At 45.1% G+C, this 14,591-nt stretch overlaps 1 protein-coding gene across 4 annotated transcripts in view; it reads left to right on the top strand.

Moving 5' to 3' along the window:
- FAAP20 (FA core complex associated protein 20) overlaps nt 1-14,591 on the top strand; it is a 51,484-nt gene that overhangs the window by 20,729 nt on the left and 16,164 nt on the right. For all 4 annotated transcript variants that reach the window (XM_068242773.1, XM_068242774.1, XM_068242776.1 and 1 more), the window contains exon 3: nt 7,874-8,021. In XM_068242773.1, coding sequence (XP_068098874.1) covers nt 7,874-8,021 — 148 coding nt within the window. The remainder of the gene's footprint in view (nt 1-7,873; nt 8,022-14,591) is intronic.

The following is a 14,591-nucleotide window of genomic DNA, read 5'->3' as shown; positions in this document are numbered from 1 at the left end:
TAGCACCCCAGATCATCACAGAACCCCCGCCATGTTTTACGGTTGGGAGAAGGCAGTCTGGATGAAATGCTTCTTTCGGCTGTCACCAAACGTACACTCGGCCGGAGGACGGAAATAAGGTAAACAATGATTCGTCAGAGAAAATCACATTTTTCCACTGCTCGAGGGACCAATTCTGGTGGTTTCTACACCACTCTAAAGCTTTGAAACATTTGTCTTTGAGAGCAGAGGTTTTCTAATTACAGTTCTTCCGTGGAATCCAGATTTGTGCGAACAGTTATTGTGGAAACTGGGTTCTGTAGGCGTTCATTCAGCTCTGCAGTGATTTTAGGAGCTGTGGTCTTGCAAGCTTTTCTAACAATTCGTTTTAGAGTCCGACGGTCTCTCTCAGACAACTTCGACTTATGGCCACAACTGTGCTTTGCTGAGGACGTTTTTCCTTCTCTTTCAAAGGCAGTCATTACTTTTGAGACAGTACCTCTTGAAATGCCAAGCATTCGGGCAGTTTCTGTTACAGTAGCGCCTGCCATACGAGCACCAACAATTTGGCCTCTTTGAAAGTCTGAAAGATCTGCCATTTTTATAAATTGTAACCAACTTTGGTTTAAATATCTGTAAAAAAACAATTATTTTAGTTAAACATATCAAACAACAAAAATAATAAACAAAAAAGATTTAACATATGTTAAGTTTTGATTTGCTTAAAACATGTTCAAAGAGTATGATGTCAAAATGTTAGGTGTTTCCATTATTTTGTCCAACGTGTGTGTGTGGTGTGGTGTGGTGTGTGTGTGTGTGTCCGTCCTACTAATATAATAAATGGGAAAGTTCGGATGTTTGGTACTCGATCACGCAAAAAGGGCTGAACGGATTTGAATGAAATTTGGCACACACATAGTACACTACCTGGAATAAAGTATAGGATACTTTTTTTCCCATAACCAAAAAGGGGGCCGAGACAAATACAAATTTCACTGAGAAAATGTAAGCTGCAGCCATTCTTACACTATTAATTGTAGGGTTCTCAAACTTTGCACAGTTAATTACTAGGTGACTGGGATTAATATTCAGAAAAGTGGGTGGAGCCTACAAAAGCCAATCAAAAATTACCTATTGATTTTTCAGGGGAATATTTAATTTCTTCCATTCTTGCACTGTTAATGGCACAAGCCTCAAACCTGGTACAGTTGATCATTGGGTGACTGGGGTTTAAATTGATAAAAGAAGGTGGAGCCACAAACAGACAATCGTATTTGTTTCATTTTAATGCAGGTTATGGATGCCAAAAACCGCAAAGCTCACAAACTTGGTCATTGAGTAATTGTGTGGTAAGATTAGGAAAAGTGGGCGCAGCCAACACCAGGCAAATACATAATCGGGCAATACCGGGTCATCAGTGGGCGGAGACAAATACACATTTCACTGAAAAAATGTAAACTGCAGCCATTCTTACACTGTTAATGGTAGGGTTCTCAAACTTTGCACAATTGGTCACTTGGTGACTGGGATTAATCAGATTTGTTTAATCTCAACTCAAATTATTGATGTCAAAAACTGCAAAGCACACAAACTTGGTCATTGAGTAGTTGTGTGTTAGGGTTAGAAAAAGTAGGCGGAGCCAACACCAGCCTAATACATACCCGAACAATGCCAGGAAATCAGTGGGGGGAGAAAAATACAAATTTTATTGGGAAAATGTAAACTGCAGCCATTCTTACACTGTTAATGGTAGAGTTCTCAAACTTTGCACAGTTGGTCACTGGGTGACTGGGATTAATATTCAGAAAGGTGGGTGGAGCATACAAAAGCCAATTAAAATCCACCTATTGATTTTTAAGGGGAATATTTAATTGCTGCCATTCTTGCACTGTTAATGACACAAGCCTCTTGCACTGTTAATCACCTGTACCTGGTACACTTGGCCATTGGTTGATTTGGGTTCAAATTCAGAAAAGGGGTGGAGCCACAGCCAATCAGATTTATTTTATTTCAATGCAAATTATTGATGCCAAAGACCGCAAAGCTCACAAACTTGGTCATTAAGTAATTAAGTAATTGTGTGTTAGGGTTAGGAAAAGGGGGCGGGGCCAATGGTGTAACAATAACGGATGTGACCCCTGCCGCCACAGTGGGGGCCCAGGGCACCCCTAGGGCCCGCTCAGGGACTTTTGTGGGGCAGGAGGGGTCGCAGCATAAGAGGAGAGCGTGGCCACAGATCGGTGGAGAGGGGGGACATTCCCCCCCCCCTCCCTCACCTCTGGCTCTCCTCTCTGCGCTCCCCCTCCTGCAATTATTGGTGGCAGCAGGCAGCGGCGGCAGGCAGGCTGAACACATACCTCCTTCTCGCCGGAGGTCTTATGATCACTAAGTGCTTCATAGAACTTCCTGTGTAAACAGGAAGGTGGGGGGGGGGCCAAATTTTCTTTTTTTTGCAGAGGAGCCCGGGGATTTCTAGGCATGCCCCTGGGCGGGGCCAACAACACCAGCCAAATACATACCCGGACAACGCCGGGCGTCCAGCTAATATATATATATATATATATATTTATATACACACACACAGGTGCGAAAGTTTGGGCAACGTTGTTAATCATCATGATTTTCCTGTATAAATCGTTGCTTGTTATTATAAAAAATTTCAGTTAAATATATCATATAGGAGACACACGCAGTGATATTTGAAAAATGAAATGAAGTTTATTGGATTTACAGAAAGTGTGCAATAATGGTTTAAACAAAATTAGGCAGGCGCATAAATTTGGGCACCACAAAAAAGAAATGAAATCAATATTTAGTAGATCCTCCTTTTGCAGAAATTACAGCCTCCAAACGCTTCCTGTAGGTTCCAATGAGAGTCTGGATTTTGGTTGAAGGGATTTTGGACCATTCCTCTTTACAAAACATCTCTAGTTGTTATTATTATTATTATAATAAGACGACAAGCACAATAAGACGACAAGGGGAACATAGATATACTAACAAATTGTAAAACAGAGTTCCAAGCAGCACAAATATTGTGACAAAAACAGTAAACATTAGGAGGAGGACCTTGCCCTTGCGAGCTTACAATCTAGTGGGTAGTGGGGGACACATTAGGTAAGGGGGTGGAGGATGGATGAGGCAGTGACCCTTTGCCTCTGATTACATTGTGTCAAATAAGTAAATAAGGGCTATAGAATGTTATAAGCTTGTCTGAAAAGGTGTGTTTTAAGAGTGCGTTTGAAGATGTCCAGGTTTGGAGCATGACGTACAGGCTGTGGAAGAGCGTTCCAGATAAGAGATGATGCTCGTGTAAAGTCTTGGATGCGAGCATGAGAGGAGGTGATCAGCTTAGAGGCCAGGAGAATTTCTTGGGAGGAGCGGAGGTTGCGGGAGGGACAATATCTTGAGATTAGTGATGAGATGTATGAAGGGCACAACTCATGGAGGGCTTTGTATGTTAGAGTCAGGAGTTTGAACTGGATCCTCTGGGTAATAGGTAACCAGTGGAGAGAATCGGAAGAGCGTGTGTAGAGGTGAATGAGGCAGGCCGCTGAATTTAGAAGGGATTGGAGAGGTGCTAGCCTTTTTTGTGGTAGCCAACAGAGCAGGGTGTTGCAGTAGTCTAGGCGGGAGATGATTAAGGCATGTACAAGCATCTTGGTGGCCTCTTGTGTGAGGAAGGGACGGATACGGAATATATTTTTGAGCTGGAAATAGCAGGTGGTGGTTAATGAGGCAATGTGAGGTTTAAAGGAGAGCTCTGAGTCGAGTATAACCCCCAAGCAGCAGGCCTTAGTGGTTGAGGTTAATGGGGTGTTGTCTACCGTTATGGTTGCAATTGGTGGAGGTGTAGATAGCGATGGTGGAAAAATCACAATTTCCGTTTTACTCCTGTTAAGTTTGAGGAAGCGGGAGGACATAAATGCAGAAACGGCACGTAGACAGTCGGGGACTCTAGATAGTAGTGATGCCAGATCAGGAGCTGAGAGATAGATTTGGGTGTCATCAGCATAGAGGTGATACTGGAAGCCAAAAGAGTTAATTAGTTGTCCCAGGCCACGGGTGTAGACTGAGAAAAGAAGTGGCCCAAGAACAGAGCCTTGAGGAACACCAACAGACAGTGGGCGTGGGGAGGAATTGGTGTTAGAGAAGGACACAGTGTAAGAGCGTCCAGAGAGATAAGAGGAGATCCAGGAATGTGCTTGTCCCTTGATTCTTAAAGATGAGTGTCTGCAGAAGCAGAGCATGATCAACCGTGTCAAAGGCAGAGGAAAGGTCAAGGAGTATTAGAATGGAGAACTGGCCTTTGGATTTAGCTACCAGTAGGTCATTAGCAACTTTCGTGAGGACAGTTTCAGTGGAATGGTGTGTGCGGAATCCAGATTGAAAGGGGTCAAGTAAGGAATTGGTAGAGAGAAAGGCAGACAATTCTGAATGGATGTGACGTTCCAGCAGTTTAGAAGCAAAGGGGAGGAGTGAGACAGGTCAGTAATTGGATAGAGAAGCTGGATCAAGAGAGGGTTTTTTGATAAGTGGTGTGATAATAGCTTGTTTGAATAAGGAAGGAAAAGTGCCAGTGGAGATAAAAAAGATTGAATAGAGTTGTTAGAGCGGGATTAAGGGAGGAGGAAAGCTGGGGGATTAGATGGTAGGGAATGGGGTCCAGGGCACAGGTAGTGAGATGAGCTTTGGAGAGTAGTGAGGAAAGACACTGTTCAGTGAGTGTGGTAAAAGATATTAGAGTGGGAGAGTGGTCTTGTGGATCAGGGGGGAAGGCAGTTAGTAGTGGGCGAGGATGCAGGCGGACAGAAGGAATCTATGGGTGATGGTTTAGCTGGTAAAAGTGGTTGCGTGTTGAAGCTATTACGTATTGCATCAATCTTGCTTGTAAAGTATGATGCAAAGTCGTCAGCTGACAGACATGTGGTGGGGGGAGGAGAGGTCCGAAGTAGAACAATTGTTTTGGGTTGTGGGACTGTGAGGAAATGAGCGAGGAGAAATAAGACTGCTTAGCAGAGGTGAGAGCATCCCTGAGCTCCAGCATAGTTTGTTTGTAGTGGTGGAAGTCCTCTATAGCAGTGCTCTTTCTCCAGCACCTTTCTGCCACCCTGGAGCGCCTTTTCAGCTGTTTGATTTGTTCAGTGAGCCAGGGCTGCCTGTTAGTTTGGCGGGGGCGGGTGGTGGTGAGTGGGGCAGCTGAATTCATGGCAGAGGAGACTAAACTAAGTAACTGGATGCTGTCTCTAGGTCAGTGTAGGATGACAGAGTACTTAGAGGTTACAAGGCTTCAGTCAGGGTATTCAGATCCAGGTTGCGGTAGTTCCTGCCCATGACCGGATGGTGTAGTGTTGGAGGAGTTGATGGTAGAGAAGAATTGATTGAGAAGGTAAGAAGGTTGTGGTCTGAGAGGGGAAGTGGAGTGTTATGGAAGCTTGAAATAGAGCAGAGGCGGGTAAAGACAAGGTCGAGAGTGTGGCCGTCTTTGTTGGTGGAAGTGGAGGACCATTGGGCGAGGTCAAACGAGGAGGCGAGAGAGTGCAGTTTGGTGGCAGTAGGGCAGTTAGTGTCGATGGGTATATTAAAATCTCCAATGATGATAGAGGGTATATCAGTGGAGAGGAACTGGAGAAGCCATGCTGAAAAGTGATCAATGAAAGTAGAGGCTGGACCGGGCGGGCGGTAGATAACAGCAATCTGAATGTGGTATGGAGAGTAGAGACGGACAGCATGAACTTCAATAGTTCATTCAGATTTGATGGCTTCCGACCATGGACAGCTCTCTTTAACTCGCATCACAGATTTTCAATTATATTTAGGTCTGGGGACTGAGATGGCCATTCCAGAACGTTGTACTTGTTCCTCTGCATGAATGCCTTGGTGGATTTTGAGCAGTGTTTAGAGTGGTTGTCTTTTTGAAAGATCCAGCCCTGGCACAGCTTCAACTTTGCCACTGATTCCTGGACATTGGTCTCCAGAATCTGCTCATACTGAGTGGAATCCATGCATCCCTCAACTTTGACAAGATTCCCAGTCCCTGCACTGGCCACACAGTCCCATGGCATGATGGAACCACCACCATATTTTACTGAAGGCAGCCGGTGTTTTTCTTACAATGCTGTGTTCTTTTTCCTCCATGCATAATACCCCAATAACTCAATTTTAGTTTCATCAGTCCACAGCACCTTATTCCAAAATGAAGCTGGCTTGTCCAAATGTGCTTTAGCATACCTCAAGCGGCTCTGTTTGTGCTGTGGGTGGAAAAAAGGCTTTCTCTGCATCACTCTTGCATACAGCATCTCCTTGTGTAAAGTGCGCCAATGGTTGAACGATGCACAGTGACTCCATCTGCAGCAAGATGATGTTGTAGGCCTTTGGTGCTGGTCTGTGGGTTGACGTTGACTGTTCTCACCATTTGTCGCTTCTGTTTATCCGAGATTTTACTTGGTCTGCCACTTCGAGCCTTAACTTTAACTGAGCCTGTGGTCTTCCATTTCCTCAATATGTCTCTAACTGTGGAAACAAACAGCTGAAATCTCTGAGACAGCTTTTTGTATCCTTCCCCCTAAACCATGATGGTGAACATACTTTGTCTTCAGGTCATTTGAGAGTTGTTTTGAGACCCCCATGTTGCTGCTCTTCAGAGAACATTAAAAGAGGAGGGAAACTTAAAATTGACCCTTAAATAGTCTTTCTGATAATTGGATTCACCTGTGTATGTAGGTCAGGGGTCACTGAGCTTACCAAGCCAATTTGAGTTCAAATAATTAGTTCTAAAGGTTTTGGAAGCAATAAAATAACAGTGCCCACATTTATGCACCTGCCTAATTTTATTTAAATAATTATTGCACATTTTCTGTTAATCCAATAAACTTCATTTCATGTCTGAAATATCACTGTGTGTGTCTCCTATATGATATATTTAACTGACATTTTTTTATTGTAACAACCAACGATTTATACAGGAAAATCATGACGATTGACTTTCACATCCCACTGTATATGGTAAATTCGATCACATTTCTGAGGCTAATTAAAAAAAAAAAAGCTTTACATTTTCCTGTACAGCTGATTTCGTCGAATTGTCATAACATTTGATCATTTTATTTCGACCTTGTGATCCGTCCCTTAGACTGCATTTCCATTAGGTTCCTGGAGGTCCAGACTCTGCATGTGGTCCAGAGTGATGTCATGCTCATGTTCTCCATTGCTGCACAGAATGGGCTTGATTCACAAAAGCTTGATAATGCTTCTCACGCCCGTGCTATGCTTCACGTGCAGTTTACTGCACATAAGGTTTACTCGCGCTATGACAAAGGCTTGTGCGCATTAACGTTTGCATGCACGCGCAAACGCACACTTTAGCATGCACGCTTGGCATAGTGCGGGCGTTATAAGCATCATCACGCTTTTTTGTGAATCAAGCCCAATGTGTGCAATGGCCAACACCCCCCCCCCTTCCCGCCGTCAAGATTTTCCCAGGCACAAAAATGCACGAAAAAATGTTGATATCATTGCACCTAAAAAAAGCTTTAAAATCTACCAGCAGACATGCTGTCCACAATTCAGAATGAATGGTCTCTGAGCATTGTTTGCCATAATCACACACTTTGCAGATCTTGTATGCTCACGTTCGTTTTTACTCTTCTTGTCTTATTCTGTTCGGAGTAATTTAAACCTGCATAAAATGAAAATCCAGTGAATGATCAGTGAATGTACTATGTGTGTAATGTATGCCCTGTGTTGCTTGTGACAATGGTGCACTGACATGTCTTATCTCCTCCTGACACTGCAAAATTTCATCTGGTGACCATGTCCATTGATGAGAAGTGACAGGAGCGTCTCTCACAGTGAACCTTTTCCCTCATGCCTTGCTGTATTTACTTTCTTCCAGAAGACAGAGCTCCACTGGATCCTGGCTTGACGAAATCGAATTAACTAGTGGCGAGCAGCTGTGGAAGCAGGTTCTAATCTCTGTGTCTCCAGACCTGCAGAGTGTAGGCTGGAGAGCTGTGCCCAGTCTGCCAGACTTCACTCGTCAGGTACGCCACCTTAAATAGACATTAATGAGTTGACCATGTATTCCCTTCACGTATTCTGAGCATCTAATAATGACTGTTTAACCCAGACAGGATGTAAACATGAATAAATTGGTGGGGAGGAGTTGGCTCAGCTCCCCGACTTTACAAAGTAAACTTACCTGTGTCACCTGATCTTTTGAATTGTGTTTTGCTCTATCCCTTCAGCTGCAAATATGAAATTCTACTGTGTAAGCTTATGGGCCTGTTTCACCACTTATCAAGCAATGTCCTCATAGTTTCTTACTCTTACCAGTATATTCTATTTCTGGGAATTATAAAATTGCTGGGCTCTCCATAAATGGCAGGCATTTGTTGCAGTGACTGGTTGACGTGATTTTTCCTCTCTAGCCATAGCTCCATACCAATCGTTGTTCCTAAAACGAACAAGGAATGAATGACAGGTAAACCAATAAACGTTTAAAAAAGGGTACCAACATTGGTAAAAGACAATGATTATCTCCCTTACAGGGGGGATCGCTTCAGACGATAATTGGTGTTAGTCGTTCATATCACCCGATAACAAACAATTACTCCATTCAAACAACTCAAATGTGGCTAGTTAGTTATGCACTTCTGGGTCCACAATTTGGCTAACAATCTGATCGATAATGTCATTGTGTCATCGTTGAATTCAAACGTGCTCCGCTGTCATTCATTGCAAACTGAATAATAATAACTGTCGGAGATCGAGCATGTGTAGGAAGCTTGAGAGCCCTTTAATCCATAGAGAAGAACTTCAGTCGCCATATTGAGGGCGAAAAGGGATAATTTGAATGTTCAGTAGTGGAGCATTGTGGGTAACCACAAATGTTCACTTACTGTATAGCTGAATTATTGCAAATTTCCTTCTGTTTCACCAAGCATTGCTTAGGAGGGCTTTTCGGTCTCTTTTATCCCCCTATACATTCCTAGTGGTTTGGGTCACCCTGAGCTGCTTTGTTACTCTGTTATATTGATTTTAGCTACACATGTAAAAGAGATCCTCTTAAAAGTGGTTTTAATTTTCATAGATGGTAAAATTATTCCTCAATGACCCCCCTTTCTATCAGCCTTGGTGGCATGTGTCCCAGCTTTTTCAGGGTTATTAGTTGGCAGTTCTGCAATCTGCAGTCTCTAACTTCCCAATGCCTCCAAGAAATTCCTGACACCTAAGGCTGCATTCACAGTGGTGCAGTGCCGTGTATCAGCTGCTTTGTAACGGGCCTTACCTAAGATGCCAGGAGGATATATCTGCTGGTAATCTTGGGACAAATGCTGGCAACCAGTTCTCTGATGTACCGTGGATGATGACCGCATAGGCAAGTGCTGACACCATAATTATTATTTAGTATTAATATAGCGCTTACATCTTCCGCGGCGCTATACAGTATATATGTCACTTAACTGTCCCTCAGAGGGGCTCACAATCTAATCCCTGCCATAGTCCTATATCTATATCGTGTAGTGTATGTATCATAGTCTAGGGCAATTCAGGGGGAAGCCAATTAACTTATGTGTGTGTTTTGGGGATTTGAGAGGAAATAAGAGTGCCCGGAGGAAACCCACTCACCTACAGTGAAGCATGGTGGTGGGAGTGTCCTGGCTTGGGGCTGCATGAGTACTGTCGACACTGGGGAGCTACAGTTCATTGTGGGGATCATGAATGCCAACATGTACTGTGACATACTAAGCAGAGCATGACCTCTCAGTTCGTAAAATGAGCCGCAGGGCAGTATTCCAACATAAAAACCCCAAACACAACTTCCCCAGTATAGGTAGCCAGGAAGGTGTAGGTGCCCCCAATATAGGTTAGCCAGGCATAGGTGCCCCCAGTATAGGTTAGCCAGGCATAGGTGCCCCCAGTATAGGTTAGCCAGGCATAGGTGGCCCAGGATAGGTTAGCCAGGCATAGGTGACTCCAGTTAGCCAGGCAGGTCTCTTCACTGGGCATGCAGTGCCAGCAAGGGGGATCCCGGTTTGGTGGAGGAGAGCGGCCACCACTCGGTCAGGCAAACAAGCAGTGTCCAGGAAGGGAGGGGGGCGGGCCAGGATGGAAGAGGCGAAAGGTCTGCCCTTGGCTCTATCTTGCCATGCCTCTCCCTTCGCCTCGTCTGACTGGCTGCATGCTGCTCTGCATAGGGCAGCAGAGCAGCACAATTAGATGGTACGGTGGCACTACACAGTCAGCGTCTGGCACAAAATCCGACTGTGATCTACCCAGCAGTCCTTTGCAATCTACGCATTGGGCACCCTACTTTACTGTATTTACAAAAATGTGTGCTCACTTTTTTCCTGCTGAAATAATGCATTTTATGAGGAAAGGGGGGGGGGGGCTAAAGCGAAAAAAAACCTTATGATATAATAAATTGGTTCTATAGTACAGATAATTAATAGAGCATTAGTAGCAAAGAAAATAGTGTCATATTTTTGTTTTCAGGTATATAGATTTTTTATAACATTGCATCATTCTCTAATAATTGCAGTTTCCACAATACACTTAGCATTTTAAATGATTTCACACAGCAGGCTAAATTACCCTTTTAACTTTTCTCTGCAGAAAAACTATAAACAAAGAAGAAACAATAAGAGACAATGGAGATAAGTGCTTCAAAAGACAGTGCAGTTCACAACTTTATAAAGTCGCAGAGCTAGAGAAGCTCTTTTGCATAGATAACACCTTGAACTCTTCCTGTACTGGAAAACAATATGAGACCCATATATGTGCTAATAAGGTTTTATTTCTTAGCACCTACAAATCATTATATCATAAGTTAATTTCACTTCAGATTCCCTTTAACCACTTGCCGACCGCCCACTGTAGATTGGCGGCGGCAAAGTGGCAGCCCCAGGACCACGTAACGCAGAATGGCGTCGGGTCCTGGGACACTGTTTTGCCGGGGATCGCGCGCTAGGATGCACGCGCATCCGCCGGCAATAGGCTCCGCCTACCCGTGACGTCAACCCGCCGGCCAATCGGAAGCGCCGCTGGGTTGTTAACCCGACGATCGCCGCATAGGAAGTGTATAATACGCTTTGTAATGTTTACAAAGTGTATTATACAGGCTGCCTCCTGCCCTGGTGGTCCTATTGTCCGAGGGATCACCAGGGCAGGCTGCAGCCACCCTAGTCTGCACCCAAACACACTGATCTGCCCCCCCCCCCCCCGCCCCCTGATCGCCCACAGCACCCCTCAGACCCCCCCCCCCTGCCCACCCCCCAGACCACTGTTTGCACCCAATCACCCCCCTAATCACCCATCAATCACTCCTTGTCACTATCTGTCAACGCTATTTTTTTTATTTAGTCCCTAAACTGCCCCCTGGGGACTCCTGATCACCCCCCCACCCCTCAGATTCTCCCCAGACCCCCCCCCCCTGTGTACTGTATGCATCTATCCCCCCTGATCACCTGTCAATCACCCATCAATCACCCCCTGTCACTGCCACCCATCAATCAGCCCCTAACCTGCCTCTTGCGGGCAATCTGATCACCCACCCACACCATTAGATCGCCTGCAGACCCGACGTCAGATCACCTCCCAAGTGCACTGTTTACATCTGTTCTCTCCTCTAAACACCCACTAATTACCCATCAATTACCCCCTATCACCACCTGTCCCTGTTACCCATCAGATTAGACCCTAATCTGCCCCTTGCGGGCACCCAATCACCCGCCCACACGCTCAGATTTCCCTCAGACCCCCCCTTATCAATTCGCCAGTGCATCATTTACATCTGTTCTTCCCTGTAATAACCCACTGATCACCTGTCAATCACCTATCAATCACCCCCTGTCACTGCCACCCATCAATCACCCCCTGTCACTGCCACCCATCAATCAGCCCCTAACCTGCCCCTTGCGGGCAATCTCATCACCCACCCACACCATTAGATCGCCTGCAGACCCGACGTCAGATCACCTCCCAAGTGCACTGTTTACATCTGTTCTCTCCTCTAAACACCCACTAATTACCCATCAATCACCCCCTGCCACCACCTGTCACTGCTACCCATCAGATTAGACCCCTATCTGCCCCTAGGGCACCCAATCACCCGCCCACCCCCTCAGAACGCCCTCAGACCCCAGCCCTGATCACCTCGCCAGTGCATTGCTTGCATCTATTCCCCCCACTAATCACACCTTGAGACACCCATCAATCACCTCCTGTCAGCCCCTAGCACACCTACCCATCAAATCAGGCCCTAATTTGCCCCGTGTGAGCTCCTGATCACTCGGCCAAACCCTCAGATCCCCCTTAGACCCCCTTCCGATCACCTCCCCAGTGCATTGATTGCATCTATTTTCCCCTCTAACCACCCCCTGAGACACCCATCAATCACCTCCTGTCACCCCCCTGGCACTCCTATCCATCAGATCAGGCCCAATACAACCTGTCATGTAAGAGGCCACCCTGCTTATGACCGGTTCCACAAAATTCGCCCCCTCATAGACCACCTGCCATCAAAATTTGCAGATGCTTATACCCCTGAACAGTCATTTTGAGACATTAGGTTTCCAGACTACTCACGGTTTTGGGCCCGTAAAATGCCAGGGCAGTATAGGAACTCCACAAGTGACCCCTTTTTAGAAAAAAAGATACCCCAAGGTATTCTGTTAGGTGTATGAAGCGTTCATAGAAGATTTTTATTTTTTGTCAAAAGTTAGCGGAAATTGATTTTTATTGTTTTTTCACAAAGTTTCATTTTTCACTAACTTGTGACAAAAAAGATCTTCTATGAACTCACCATACACCTAACAGAATACCTTGGGGTGTCTTATTTCTAAAATGGGGTCACTTGTGGCATTCCTATACTGCCCTGGCATTTTAGGGGCCCTAAACCGTGAGGAGTAGTCTAGAAAACAAATGCCTCAAAATGACCTGTGAATAGGACGTTGGGCCCCTTAGCGCACCTAGGCTGCAAAAAAGTGTCACACATGTGGTATTGCCGTACTCAGGAGAAGTAGTATAATGTGTTTTGGGGTGTATTTTTACACATACCCATGTTGGGTGGGAGAAATCTCTCTGTAAATGGACAAAAAAAATTGTCATTTGCAGAGATATTTCTCCCGCCCAGCATGGGTATGTGTAAAAATACACCCCAAAACACATTATACTACTTCTCCTGAGTACGGAAATACCACATGTGTGACACTTTTTTTTGCAGCCTAACTGCGCTAAGGGGCCCTAAGTCCAATGAGCACCTTTAGGCTTTACAGGGGTGCTTACAATTTAGCACCCCCCAAAATGCCAGGACAGTAAACACACCCCACAAATGACCCCATTTTGGAAAGTAGACACTTCAAGGTATTCAGAGAGAAGCATAGTGAGTCTGTGGCAGATTTCATTTTTTTTTTTTTGTCGCAAGTTAGAAGAAATGGAAACTTTTTGTTCCCTTTTTTTGTCACAAAGTGTCATTTTCCGCTAACTTGTGACAAAAAATAAAATCTTCTATTAACTCACCATGCCTCTCAGTGAATACTTTGGGATGTCTTCTTTCCAAAATGGGGTCATTTGGGGGGTATTTATACTATCCTGGAATTTTAGCACCTCATGAAACCTGACAGGTGCTCAGAAAAGTCGGAGATGCTTCAAAATGGGAAAATTCACTTTTTGCACCATAGTTTGTAAACGCTATAACTTTTACCCAAACCAATAAATATACACTGAATGGTTTTTTTTTTTTTTTTATCAAAGACATGTAGCAGAATAACTTTCGCGCTCAAATGTATAGGTAATTTTACTTTATTTGAAAAATGTCAGCACAGAAAGTAAAAAAAGTCATTTTTTTGACAAAATTCATGTCTTTTTTGATGAAAATAATAAAAAGTAAAAATCGCAGCAGCAATCAGATAGCACCAAAAGAAAGCTGTATTAGTAAAATTCATTTAAATGGTAGGTTGTATGAGCGAGCAATAAACTGTTAAAGCTGCAGTGGTCTGAATGGAAAAAAAGGCTCTGGTCCTTAAAGAGACACTGTAACATTAAAAAGATCCCCTGGGGGGTACTCACCTCGGGTTGGGGAAGCCTCCGGATCCTAATGAGGCTTCCCACGCCATCCTCTGTCCCACGGGGGTCTCGCTGCAGCCCTCCGAACAGCCGGCGACTGTGCCGACTGTCAGTTCAATATTTACCTTTGCTGGCTCCAGCGGGGGCGCTGTGGCGACTTTCGGCACGGAAATAGACGGAAATACCCGATCTCCGTCGGGTCCGCTCTACTGCGCAGGCGCCGGAAACCTGCGCCTGCGCAGTAGAGCAGACCCGACGGCGATCGGGTATTTCCGCCTACTTCGGCGCCATCAGAGCGCCTGCGCAGGAGCCAGGAAGGTAAATATTACGTCACCGCTGCACGGAGGGCTGCAGCGAGACCCCTGACGGATGGAGGACGGCGTGGGAAGCCTCATTAGGATCCGGAGGCTTCCCCCACCCGAGGTGAGTACCCCCCAGGGGCCGTTTTGTCGTTACAGTTCCTCTTTAAGGGGTTTTATGACTGCAGCCCGTAAGTGGTTAAGAAGGTGTTGTGGGTAGGGGGTTGCACAAGATATAGTGGGTAG

The sequence above is a fragment of the Hyperolius riggenbachi genome, chromosome 6 (assembly GCF_040937935.1).
Source record: "Hyperolius riggenbachi isolate aHypRig1 chromosome 6, aHypRig1.pri, whole genome shotgun sequence".
Classification (NCBI taxonomy): Eukaryota; Metazoa; Chordata; class Amphibia; order Anura; family Hyperoliidae; genus Hyperolius; species Hyperolius riggenbachi.
This window is presented reverse-complemented; position numbering and strand designations above follow the sequence as displayed.